Source organism: Oryza sativa, chromosome 1 (genome assembly GCF_034140825.1).
Source record: "Oryza sativa Japonica Group chromosome 1, ASM3414082v1".
Lineage (NCBI taxonomy): Eukaryota > Viridiplantae > Streptophyta > Magnoliopsida > Poales > Poaceae > Oryza > Oryza sativa.
In genome coordinates, this window is record NC_089035.1 from 6,633,612 (window position 1) to 6,647,884 (window position 14,273).

Here is a 14,273-nt window from a genome sequence, read left to right on the forward strand (position 1 = left end):
AAGGAGGTCTGGAGGGTGTGGGGCGATACGAATCGTAGTTGAGTCGATCGACCCACTCTACCTAATGGGTAGATCCGCCCCTGCTCATACGGCTGCGATGCAGCCGCACGGAACAGTGCTTTGTATAAGCAACTGTGGCAGCAGCATTGTGTTGTAGCTGCTATACCCTGCAACCGAACAGGCCGTATGTATATATAGGGTGTGTTCGCTGGTTCTGGTTCTCATCTGGAACAGTGTTCACGAAAAACAGAACGATTCATTAGCGCATGATTAATTAAATATTAGCTATTTTTTTTCAAAAATAGATCAATATGTTTTTTAAGCAACTTTCGTATAAAAACTTTTTACAAAAAACACACTGTTTAGCAGTTTGAAAAACGTGCGCGTGGAAAACAAGGGAGATGGGTTGGGGTAAGAACACAGCCATAGTATACAAACAAGAACTCGTCCAGCGGGAGAAGGAGCAGAAGAATCTTAGCCAAAACCAGTCGAGAAAAAACACGAATCCTAACCCCTTAACACGTGATCCGTCTCTTATATATGGTTTAGAGACTGACCCATGCTTTGAGGTCTCTCTCTATATACACGAGGGTTTGTTTATTATAAGTCATTTTTTTTACTATAAGGAGTCTGTGTGTCCATACATCGTTTCTTAATTAGCAAGCGTTTAATTTTTTTAATAAAACTAACCTTGAAAAATTGCTCCTAAGGGGAATTGAATCTAAAAAATTGATAGATGCTATTCACTAGGCTAGAAAAATCGTACCTCTAGAACCTAGAAAACTCGCTCCTAACATAACGCTGCAACCACTGGGCTATTACTATAGTACATGTACAAAAGAAACACACAGCACATGCACGCAGACGCAGCTAACTTGCAGACATTATCAGCCAAGGGTTTATTTGATGCTGGGACATCATCAACAGGAGGCCACATGCATTCATGGTAGATAGGTAAACACTAATACTATATGACACATACTTTTGGCCGGTGGCCACTTGATCAACTCAACTGGTCACAGGTGCAACACTACGTACCAATCCTAATTAATTCACTCGGCACCTGCAAATTCTGCATGCAGATTACTACAGGCTACGGCAGTAATCTGATGCTGAATTAATTCCTTATCCCCTTTCTGGCGAAACATGGTGACCACTGCATCTTGCATGCTCTAGCTACAACCTCATCTCTGTCACTACAGCTAGCTTGCACATTGCATGCCCAGTTCATCATCATCAATCACACTTTGCGTCTTTGGTTTGCAATTCGATCCCCTTCTGCATGAACTACTACTGTCGATCGATCGTCGATCGATAGTTAATTTGATTGGATGATCAGTCGTAGGCGGAGCTGAAGAAGACGTTGACGGTGCAGCCGGCGAGGATCTGGAGGACGCCGGAGTTGGAGCGGGAGACGCAGCGGGGGGACTTGAACTGGCTGACGGGGGCGCCGAGGGAGAGGTAGTGGCGGAGAACCTTCTGGAAGGTTCCACGCTGCAGCACGCGGAGCTCGAGCGGGGCGATGGCGCCGGACTTCCTCGACCCGACGTAGCCGGCGTCGGCGAACGCCCTGTCCAGCTCGTCGCAGCAGGCCTGCATCACGTCGCCGTCGACGGCGGCGGGGTCGGCGGCGTTGAGCTCCAGGAAGACGACGTAGTGGCCCGGGTCCGACGACACGTCGGCGTGGCTGGTGTAGTCCACCACCTCCAGCTTCTCGCCGGCGAGCACCGCCCTCGCCGCCGCGTCCACCGCCAGCTGCAGGTCCTGCTCGCTGTTCTTGTCGATGTTGATCGACAGCATCAGGTTCCTCCTGCACACGAACTTGAGCTTGGGCGTCGCGTTGTAGAACCCTGCCACCTTCACCACGTCCCCCAGCCGATACCGGTAAAGCCCTGCATATACATACATACATACAAAAATGTCAGAACTATGGTAAAAAAGACGTTCCTCGGTGATATCATCGATGAAATGCGCTACAGGACGGTATTCCGTTCGAACATAATGATACCTTAAAGGTTTCATCTGATACCTGGTACGTATCATTTGATAGGGTATCATCCCTTCCGAACGAGATACCGTCCTATAGTATTCCAGCATTCCCCTTTCAAAGAGGTTGTGTGCGTGTTAATTATGCATACTCCCTCTAGTCAATAATACTTGAAGTTCAGAGTACTAATTCTAGTACTCCCAAAACATCAAAATGTTTCTGACTGAAGGGAGTATAATCTTAACCGAGAATCCACTTAAAATCATATCATGAATAATCCAATAATGCGTACCATTGCATTCGCTAATTAAGAGTTTAAGACCAACTTTCACAGATTAAGACATCATTATTATTTGTTCAGATTCCTGAATAATCCTGAACAGATCAAGGATACACTCAACAAAGTACGTAAACAGGGACAAATTAAGGTAGCTAAGCTTCAAACATCATATGATTAAGATGGTACGTAGGGTAGCATGCATATATATAAACATAATTAAATCAATCATGCCAAGGAAGAAGAAAAGTATACTAGACATAATAGATTGGCCCCCATCTCTGCTCTAGCTAGGTAGCTGAGCTGAGCTTGTACATGTTCTTGCATATGTACCTGCTTCCCACTTGGGCTGTGCCGGGTAGCCTGTCACCGATTCTTATCCGATTACCTGACATGACCACAGAAGAATTCTTCGTCGTCGTCTCCTCTTTCGTTTGTGGCGCCCATACAGCCATCCATGGAAGTCATGAGTCTAAACGCGACGACAAACCCTAGCTAATAAGCTATCAATTTGAATAATGAAAAATTAATGGGGTGAAAACGCTGAGCTGATCAATTACCTTGTTGGTGAAGAGGTAAGAAAATTAAGCCTGAATATTCAGATACTGGAATGTACTACCAGAAAGAGATGGCCTGGCCAGTGTTAGTGTTTGTTTGTTTGTTCATTCGTTCGTTTGATAGTTGCAGCTGTTGCATTTGGATGTGAATGCATGAGACTTGGCTAATGGTCAAGGTTAACTACGGTTAAGGCTGGGGAGAGTTGAGTACGGATTCCGAGCTGCTGATAAGAGACAAGAGCAAACGTACCAAAGGTCATAGGACAGATCGTCATTAGGAGGTCTTTTTCTGTTTCGAAGGGATTGTTTAATTTTGGTCTGTCAGTTTCACACCTGATCCATGGTCTACAACTATCATCATTGCTCCCATTTGTAAATTAAAGCTACTAGAAGAGGTGGTAGGAGTCGTACAAGTACTATTAGTTCTCAAAGTCATATGAATAATTAAGATGTTTTGTTTTATCAGGATGAATTGAATGAGTCGTCCTTGGACTTGATTTGAAGCATTCAACAGAGTCGGAACTAAGGCTGATGGTGTAGGAGTAACTCTGTAAGTTTCAGATAAGTGTTCAGTACAAGTTACCTTGTGAAAGCAACACAGCAATTATTGATCTACATGTATAAAAGAATTAACCTATCATAGCAAATTAGCTTCTTTTTTTCAATGTTTTGTCCATTCCATTGGCTAGTTTTCATTGATCTTCAGTCAGGTGTGCACACACATAATATGTTTGAGAAAATTATGCAAGTGAAGGGCCACTTGGGTTAATTAATTAATTCATCCAAATCCCTACATCTCCAAGGTATGTTCATACCCTTGTCTCCAAGCAACTCAAAAGTCCTCAACCAACCAGTGCCTGAGCCAGGGTCAAAATCTTATCTTTAATAGTTGTTTGATGACCTAATCATCTTCCGAACCAAAGACTAAAAGTCTAAAACTAATCTACAGACAACCAAACAGAAAAGGCAATGGCAACTTCAGATCTCCTGAAGTTTTCCCATTGGTCATGGTCCTTTAAATCTACCAAACAGAAAGGCACATCTACAATACAATTCTTTGACAACAAAAAATAAAAAAAGATCCAAGTTTTCAAGACCAGAGTGACCATTTAGCCCAAGGGTTTGGAAGGCCAAATGAAGTCAATGCCCCACCTTTGGACAATCAGACTGTCAGAGCTCAAGTCAACAAAGGGGAAAAAACAAGTCAACAAAGGGGAAAAAAAGCAATGAGGCGAAAGTTCTCTGTGCTGTCACTGTGACCACCGATATGCATTGCTGTCAGGACAAAGCAGAGGCTGCTAATGACTGTGTGTTTGCAAACCTGCCTCTCCAGTTACGGATAAGAAAGCAACGGGCATGCAACAGGTGCAGGTAAACTGTCATAAGCTAATTATATTACACTAAATGATGTGGTGAAGCATGTCTCTGTCTACAGAATGTAAAGCTGTTTATCTGAAGAAATTGTATACAACTTTTAGTTGTTTCTAGCATTTGTACAGAACAACTTTGATCTGTCACTGATTTATTTTTTTTGCCTTTTTAATTTATACTGCAAAGCAAATGGAACTGCTCCATTGTTGCTTATATTTACTCGGATAATTAATAAAACCATTCTTAGTCCTCGTTTCATGCATATCTGTTGCAATATTTACCAAAAAAACAAATTGCCACCCTAGGATTTTCCCAAACATGTTCGGTACACATGTGGTCCCAAAAATGCTAATGTTTGTAGTGTCATAAAAAGAAGGACAATTATTTTTGGGCAAACATTATATGGCCAGTAGCTGCAAATGTGCAAGTGACCAAATTTCGACTGGTTTCATGAACAGATATGCAAAAGCGACAGATATTCATCCATTTTTTGGACTGCAAGTAGTAATAAGCAACCAACGTCATGCATGATGAGGACGAACGTGTGTTACCTGCGAAGGTGGTCATGACGACCTCGTAGAGCTCGCCGGCGGCGACCTCCGTGAGGCCGACGGGCTCCGCCTCGGCGTAGCCGCCGTCGCCGGCGACGGGCTTGAGGGGGATGAACTCGAAGTAGGCGATGTCGGGGAGCACGGTGAAGGTGGCGCGCTCCGGCGGCGTCCCGGGCTCGACGTTGGCGCCGACCCACCCCTCGGAGGCGCCGTACTCGGCGGCGACGAGCGGCAGGCCGCCGGCGTAGTGGCGGAGCTTCTTGACGTAGTGCTCCATGGACCCCGTCATGATGCCGTACACGTACCTGGCGTTGGGCCACAGCGCCGGGATGACGCCGTACCAGTTGCTCAGGGCGGCGCACTTGCGGGCGACCTCGTCGGCGAGGCCCGGGTTGGGCGCGGCGAGGAGCGCCGCCATGGCGCGGCGGACGGCCGGCGAGGTGACCCGCGACGGCGACACCTCGCCGCGGCGGATGTCGGCGCAGAGGTCCTCCCAGGCGCGCTCGAACGTCTGGAACGCGAGGACGACGCTGTGGGCGAAGGTGGCGGACACGATCTGCACGTCGCCGGCGGCGAGGAGGCCGGCGAGGAGGTGGCAGTAGAGCGACTGCGCGAAGTCCGGGCCGAAGATCACCTCGTCGGGGCTGCAGCACTGCGACTGGATGTCCCTCATCGTCGCCTTGAACTCCTCGCTCCGGTACACGTTCGTCGTCGCCGTCGTCGCCGTAAGCCCCCCCTTCGTCCTCGTCTCCCTGCTGCTGTAGATGAACTGCAGCGCCTTCCCGTTCTCCACCGGAAACTCCCTGATCAATTTCACCGCCATTAATTTCCAAGAATTGAGACCTCACTGTCACTGATCGATCGATCGAGATCGAGCACTGTGTTGTTAGTACGTGTCGTACGTATGAAAGAAAAAGGGAGAGAGAGAGAGAGAGAGGCAGGCTGTCCATGGCGGACAGCGACGCCGGGGAGGATGGCGAAAGAGACAGCGATCGAGCTCGCCGGCGGCGATGGCGTACCTGTTCCGGAACGCGTAGGAGATCCGGTATATCTGCATCGTGGACTTGACGAGCTCCTCGTTGAATAGCAGGTACTTGCGCTTCCCCTGCGTCGTGCCGGAGCTGCATGCACCGGCGGTGAGGTGATCCCCGCCATGGTCAGCGACGTTCTCGATCGAGGTCAAAGAGCAGCAAGCGGCGGCGGGCGGGGACACTGACCTGAGGGAGATGGAGGTGGCGGGCTTGGCGGTGAGGACGGGGGAGGCGTCGCCGTCGGCGATGCGGTCAATGTAGGGCTCGAGGTCGGCGTGGGTGGCGAGCGGGACGCGCGCGCGGAAGGTGGCCGGGTCGGTGGCGCCGGCGAGGCCCAGCCCCCGGAGGTACTCGACGCCGCCGTTCTCGGCGAGGATCCGCCGCAGCGTCTCCCGCTGCACATTGGCCGCGTCGCGCGTCACCCGCTCGAACTCCTCGATCACCGCCTCGCCGCTCACCCCATCCACCCTAGTACTCCTCGTCGCCTTCTTCTCCAACATCTCGCCGCCACCACCAACAAACCTGCACGATCGACCAACATAAAACAAAAACAAAATTGAATTCAGAAGCGGCAGTAATGGAGACAAATACAAGAACGAAACAAACTTTTTTTTGTTTTTTTTTCTTGGGGGGAGAAACAAAGTACACCGAAGAGCGGCAAAGGGAAGAAGAAGAAGAAGAAGAGAAAGAGGAACAGGACACCAGAAAACAGCCCGTGAACTGAAGCCAAAAAAGAAAAAAAAACAACAACAACAGCAGCAGCGAGATTAACAGCAACAGCTAGCGCTGAGATTAATTTTCAGGAGATTGTTCGGAGCACAGGGAGAGGCAGAGGAGACACAAAACCAATCACAAAGAATTCAGAGAGAAGAACAGAGAGAGAGAGAGAGAGAGATCACGGGCAGCCCAAGAACAGAGCAAGAGACGACGGCGGAACAGACAAAGGCACGCCGGCCTGACCTCTCAGCGCGTCGTGACCGTCGTCGCGTCGTCGCCGGCGCGGCGCAGCAATGGAGGAGGAGACGTGGTGTGGTGCGGTGTGAGGAGCACGGCGAGGAGGAGGAGGAGGGAGGAGGCGTCCGGGAGCATTTATACACGCGGCAGCCAAAATCCGCGAGCTCCTGTGAGATTAAAGAAAAAAACGCTTCCTTTTTCTCGAAAAAACGCTTCTTTTTTTTTTTTTTGTTTTTCTCTCGAAGTCGAAGAGGAGGGCAAAGAGGACGAGACAAAAGCTGTTGCCGTAGTCGCTGATGCAGTGCACCGTTCGGTGCTGCGCTGCTGTCCTCCGCTCTGCTGATTCTCCAGTAAAATTGGGATTATTTTACCGTCTTACGTGTAAAAAAAAAAGAGAGAATGAAGTACTCACTTCGTCCCATTTTAAGTACAGGTATAATTTTTCGTGCACAATTTTAACCGTTCGTCTTATTTAAAAATAAATTTAAAAAAAATAAAAAGCATAAGTCACGTATAAAGTAATGTTCATGTTTTATCATCTTATAATAATAAAAATTAATAATTATAAAAAAAAATTAAATAAGACGGATGATTAAAGTTAGGCGTGGAAACTTACGATTGCACTTAAAATGGGAAGGGGAGAGTAAATGATCTTGATTAACTGTCTATACGTGCAAAATGGGAATGAAGTAAATGGTTTTGAAAATCCACCGTGTAATGACAGATGGAGCTAGCAAATACCTTTCCTGATCATAAGGGGCGCTCTAAATGATCAATGCTCCAGGTTGGTTTTACCTGCTGGGAATGATAATTGTGTGCCACATTAGAAATGTGTTTTTATGATTTACCATTTGTTCGATGGTTTGTAGTTGGCAGAATTATTTGGTGATGAACTGGGGTTTTGGTAGTGGGGCTGTGGGGGGTTGAAGAGCTGTGACCACTCTAGTCTCGCAAATAATCTGGTTCTTCTTGTGGATAACAGCTATACTCATGTTGGATTGTATTGTGGGGAATGAGAAGATGTTACAACCAAGCACATGGGTTGTGTAAATGTGTCATGTGTTTTACCCTGGTCTCTCTAATCCCACGGAAAGTCTTTTATCCTTATATATATACATATGATACATGGGAAAAATGCATGAACAATGCCACCCTTTGCATGTGTCATGTGCTTACTCTATCCAGTCTACTTCATCTTTTGTCATATTGCCGGGCTTGCTGCTCTCGGACGTCTTCTGTTATTTCACGTCTCGAACTGCGTTAGACATGATACCTGGTATGGGCACGCTGGATCAACTACTTTAATAGAATGACTTGCGATAGACACACATTTAATATGGGATGACTAGACTCCCAGGTGCATCTTACGCCCTTCGCGCATATCTTGGTTGAGGGGTTCATGGAGCCAACCAGCCTCTGACCAGAAGGGCGGCCATGGGATTTCACGTGGTCTTCCTGGTTTTGGCTGGTCGTGGTCGTGGTTGGACCTCGTTATGGGCCCACTACTAGTGACCACGGATATTAACTGAGACCACTTCCATTAACCATTTCAAGGATTTAACGAGTCATGCCCACTTCAAGAGAAATAGGAGGTGCATCGGGAAATGCCCGTGACTGGATATGTGTGTTTTTTTAAGGAAACCATGGATGTGTTAGTTCATGTTGAGTGACTGAATGACCAAATACAATAATAATTTATAATGATTATTCAAGGGTATAGAGGAATCAATTAACTATTATAAATGTTGAAAACTTGTTCAAAATAGCATTCTAAGAAATTCATATGTAGAAAACTTTTTTAAAAATTTGTACCGTTTAGCAGTTAAGGAGCTTCTTAACTTATGTGGACAGAACGAAGGTGAAAAGGAACACGCATGCAGGATAAATTCTAAAGACCTAACTTATGTGGGGTTTACACGGCTACTCTTTCCACTTGTTCATGCAGCCTAATGCACTATGGAAATTAAGCGAGATATATCGATCCATATCGGTGCTTATCCCTTTTCTGCTGTCATGCTCTGTTCGTTGATGGGGAATGGATTGGGGGGTCTCAATTCAGACGTGATTGGCTGGTATTTATGATGCCGTCGTAAGCTAGTGGACAGCAATGTTGTGATGATCTCGACATCACAGGGTGCTAATTAATCAACCAAGGATAAGGCCAAACGAGATGTTACACCCGACGACACACTCAAAAAAATCCAGTGACTGCAGGGTCAACTGACGATATTTACTGTGCCATATCTGTGCCTGTCAAGTGTTAACTATATACTCAATCGGAGGTCATAAGATGTTTTTACTTTGGTCAAAATTAAACTGCTTTAAGTTTAATTAAATTTATAGACAAATATAGTAATATTTACATTACCAAATTAGTTTTGTTAAATTAATAATTAAATATATTTTTATAATAAAGTTATATTAGATCGAAAATATTACTATTTTTTCTATAAACTTGGTCAAATTTAAAGCAATTTGACTTTGACTAAAGTTAAAATATTTTATAACCTGAAATGGAGGGAGTAGTAGTTTATGGATGGGTTAAATTAAAGAAACATGTTTGGAATTAACCGACCTAACCGAGTTTAACTTTGGGGGTTAGCTTAGCTCTCTGCACCTCCCCGGAAGAAAAAGTGAGTAAAAAGTTACTCTCTCAGGTCAATTTTATTTGACATTATAAGAACTGGGTTTAGAATCTTCAGATCTCCCAACGTCAAATATTGTTGACTAGAGGGAGCAAAACCGACGGTTTTGATCCAGTTCGATCGAAAGTCAAATCTGGCGATGAACGGTCCTAACACCGACAACCAAACCGGGTTCTTGTGTTACAAGTTGTAATAAATTTGTTTTTAGAAATGAAAGATAATCAAGAGAAATCCAAAGATGTGGTCAAAATACATGTAAATGGTAAATAATACTAATAAGAGCTGGAACATGTCCTAACCACCGGTGGGCCTAGGGCCAGTGACATTAGATAACCACCTAAGCTCATTGGCTCACCATAGTGGAGTAGGCACATTACGCAGCTAGTGTTTGGTGATACCCAACAAATTAGCTTTGCAATCTACTGTGTGTTTTAACCAAGACAAATATTTTCAATCCACCACACCATGTGATCAGTTGGTCAGTATGATTAGTGAATCATGATTGATCTCATGTCAACCATGTTTGTTTTCCTAGTGCACAAACTATATACTAGATCACACAAGTAGTAAAGCTTTTTAGTGTAGAATATTGATGGTAGCAGTGAAAAGAGACAGAGGAATGTTTGGGCTCAATGAGCCATGGCGATTTTTTTAATGCGTTCTATCCTCTCTCTCTTTTTTTTTTAAGATTTGGAGACCTAATTAAGCTCCTGCTCTTTAACCATTAACCAACTTGCCAAGTGACTTCTGGTTGGTACTAAAGGCCCAGTCAACATACAGCGTATGTATCAACAACAAAGACGCATACACATACCCCCACCAACTTGGCAACTTGCTCATGTTTTCCATAACTGTGATGGTTAGAATGCAATAGTCACTACAGTTACATGTTGAATCCAACTTATATAAGTTACACTTGTCAGCTATAGAGCCACCTCCTTAGCTTTGGGTGTGATTGTGGGCAAGGTGGTCAGAATCAGGATATATACTGGGTATGATATTTTTGTTTTCTTAGTAGCATTTTTTTAGAATTTTTTAGCTGGTAATATTGAACCGTAGAATCAGATTGTAGGATCGAAATTCTATCAGATTTTGTAAAGTACATATTTTTAGATAAGATATGTAATACATCGTAAAAACTAAAACCTAAAAGGTTGAATACTTTTTTATAAATTTAGTTGACATTTAAAACTTGACTAGAGTTATCAATATTATTTTCAATCCACTTTAGTTTTAAATAATACTTACGTAGGATCTATATAATATGGTACCGATCTCGTAGGATCGTATCGAACCTTTTACGTAGGATCAGGATAACATAAAAATTTAAGATACATGATTTTTTTTAGATAATAAAATATAATATCCCGGCTTTTACTCAAAAGAGCTACAGCCAATTATTATGTAGTAGCTTTCAAGAACATAGTGTAAATCTAAATGAATAGAACACACCATAGAGAAAAACAAAGAAACCAGCCTAACGTAAGAAGATCGCAATTATTGAAGTCTATTTGTAAATCTCCAGCCATAATTGCCAAAAGGTTGCATAACCATAGTCTCCAACTTACATGCAACTTTCAGAAACTCTTCATCTTCATCACACCTTTGTAGTTGTGCCAAAACCGGAGCCAATGAGTTGCCCTGAAAATGACCTGCATATAAGAAAATGATGGTGATTTGTCAAAAACCATATCATTCCTACTCAGCCATATTGCCCAATAAATGGCAGAAGCTCCAACAAGTATCAGTTTACTCATTTTCTTATCAACTCCCACAAACCACCTATTGAAAATATGAGATATGCTAACTGGAAGATTAAAACCAAAAGAGAACTGAACTGCTCTCCATAGGAACTTCGCAATATGACAATCCATAAAGAGATGTTAGAATAGACTCATTCTTCAAACAAAAATAACACCTCAAGCTGCCATTCCAGTTATGCATTGCCAAATTATTCTTAGTTAACACAACTCCTTTAAACAAGTACCACATGAAAATTTTAATCTTAAGTGGCAACTTAAGCTTCCAAATACACTTATTTCTCTCGATATAGCTATTATTAATTAAAGCTAGGTACATAGACCTCACCGAGAACAAACCATTCTGATGGAAATTCTATCTAAAACTATCAGACGAATCATTCAACTGAATATCTACTATAGAGGCACATAATTCATGCCAACAAACAAGATTCTGACCAACTAAAATTCTCCTGAAAGAAACATTAAGCGGAACAGATCCCATAACAGTGACAATAGAAGATGTTTTCCTTCGAACAATTGCATACAAAGATGGATATTTATCCATAAAAGCCAAGTTACCAATCCATTTATCTTCCCAAAATCTAATTTGTTCCCCATTATTGACAATCCAAGAACCCATATTTAAGAAAGTACTTTTGACATTCATAAGACCAGACCAAAAATGGGAATCACCTTATTTCTTGTCAACTTGAGTTATAGATTTATTATAAAGATATTTCATCTTCAATAAATCATGCCAAACCCCTTCCTCATTAATTAACTTAAACAACCATTTACTTAAAAAACATTTATGTTATATCTCCAAATTATGATTCCCAAGACCCCCCTGGTCCTTGGGTTGACAAACAACATCCCACCTAGAGAGCCTGTATTTTTTTCTTATGATCATCCCATTGCCAAAAGAATCGAGATCTATAATAATCAATTTTATGAAGAACCCATTTCGGCACCTCAAAAAAAGATATCATAAACATGGCTAAACTTGAAAGAACATAATTAATCAACACCAGTCTACCACCAACAGATAAATGCTTGCCTTTCCAACTACTAAGCTTTTTCTCAATTCTCTCTTCAATAAGTTTCCAATCTTTATTAGAAAGCTTCCTAAAATGCATTGAAATTCCAAGGTATTTAAAAGGAAAGGTACCTAACTTACAACCAAAAATATCATAATATTGCTCATAACATTCCTTTGCCTGACCAAAGCAAAATAATTCACTCTTGTGAAAATTTATTTTTAGGCCAGATAACTTTTCAAAGACTGATAAAATCAGTTTCAAATTCTTTGCCTGTTGCAAGTCATGCTCCAAAAAGATGATAGTATCATCTGCGTATTGCAAGATAGACAAACCATCATCAACAAGATGAGGAATAACCCCATTCAAGAGTCCCGCCTCTTTAGCCCTCTTAATCTATAGAGTAAGCATGTCAGCTACTATATTAAAAAGAATAGGAGATAAAGGATCCCCTTGCCTAAAACCTTTGTAAGTTTGAAAACAATCAATTTGATCGTTAACTTTTATACCAACATGACCACCTTGAACAAAATATGCTATCCACTCACACCATCTAGGAGAAAAGCCTTTCATTCTTAAAGTTTGTTGTACAAAAGGCCATTTAACTTTGTCATAAGCTTTCTCAAAATCAATCTTAAAAATTACACCACTTTTATCTTTGCGATGTAATTCATGTAAAGTCTCATGTAAAATAACCACCCCTTCCATAATATTTCTCCCAGGAATGAACGTTGTTTGAGTAGGACTAATTACCTTTTGAGCGACATCCATTATTCTATTTGTAGCAACTTTGGTAAAAATTTTAAAGCTACCATTAAGTAGGCATATAGGTCTATACTGTTGAATCTTCAAAGCCTCAGCACACTTAGGCAAAAGAATGATAGTACCAAAGTTAAGCGAATATAAAGGCAAACTCCTAGAATGAAAGTCCTTAAACAGTTCTAAAAGGTCAAATTTAATGACATTCCAGAAAACTTGGTAAAACTCAGCAGGAAATCCATCTGGACCAAGAGCTTTGTTATGTTCCATTTGAAAAATAGCATCCTTATTTTCAGAAAATTCCTTAGTTAAGGCTTCATTCTCTAAATGTGAAACTTGAGGAATGTCAAAAACATAATTCTCATCAAACTGAAGGTCGAACTCATCGGGAGGGCCAAAAAGACCTTTATAGGATTAGAACTTTTCCGAATTGATAGGATCACCGTGGATTGGGAGGATATTGGGACGGATCCAGCGTGGGTGCTGGGAGGGCCTCGAGTCCTCTCTACCTTACTGGATCCCCATGAAGAATAGGAGAGATGAGAGGGAAAGAAGAGGGAGAGGAAGAAGAGTAGGGGGGGTTGAAGGAGAAAAAAAAATGAGCCCCGCTAACTTGATGCTGGATCCACCCATGAGGATAGGAGCTCCTTGAATCTTGATAGTGGGCTTGGGCTCCACGGTGATCCTAGCTCCACTACTGACACTCGTCAACGGGGACAATTTTCTATGCTCATGCCGGTATCTGTCATGCAACTATGCAAAGACCACTAACTAGCAAGTCTGATAACATCTTTTAGTTTATATCCAAGATTGGCACACAGTGGTAAAGTCTAATCACATCTATAATTTATCCAATATTGATACCTCATCTTAACACGCAGCACCTCTGAAGGTACAATTGATTATCTGTACCTAAGAAGTAAGAACGGTAGAATGGCACTTGCTCATCGAGGTTGCATACTGTTTCTTGAAAATGGACGATAAAAATGAAGGAAGAAGAGTGATAACTTGCAGTTGGTCCTCGTCTTAATCTGAGTATCTGACTCATCGCTCTTGGACATTTTTAAATTTTAACACATAGCTGATAGTCTTTGAGAGATTAACACACACCTGATATCCTGATGGTGATGGGATTTGGAAAGGAAAAGAGAAAAGTCTAATGTGGTGTAGCAACAGAGTCAAGCTGAAGCTTGTATATTTTTATGCTCAACTAGGTGTCTAGGTCATACTGAAGTCCCTTCAGAGAGCCAGTCCAAGAAACAGAAGGAAAAAACAAGAGATTTCCCTGCCTTATTTCTCCTGATCTTGTACAGGGACAGCGTGCCTTGACATCCAACCAACTCGATCCATTCCATTGCATAA

General features: G+C 42.7%; 1 protein-coding gene across 1 annotated transcript; it reads right to left on the reverse strand.

Moving 5' to 3' along the window:
* Nucleotides 1-875: 875 nt before the first annotated feature.
* Nucleotides 876-6,827, reverse strand: LOC4324650 (jasmonoyl--L-amino acid synthetase GH3.3-like). The gene is made up of 5 exons (XM_015766578.3): nt 6,735-6,827; nt 5,961-6,296; nt 5,763-5,864; nt 4,744-5,546; nt 876-1,892 (listed from the first exon to the last, which is right to left on the reverse strand). The coding sequence occupies exons 2-5, from the start codon at nt 6,272-6,274 to the stop codon at nt 1,336-1,338; spliced, it is 1,776 nt and encodes a 591-aa protein (XP_015622064.1). The 5' UTR covers nt 6,275-6,296; nt 6,735-6,827; the 3' UTR covers nt 876-1,335.
* Nucleotides 6,828-14,273: the final 7,446 nt, after the last annotated feature.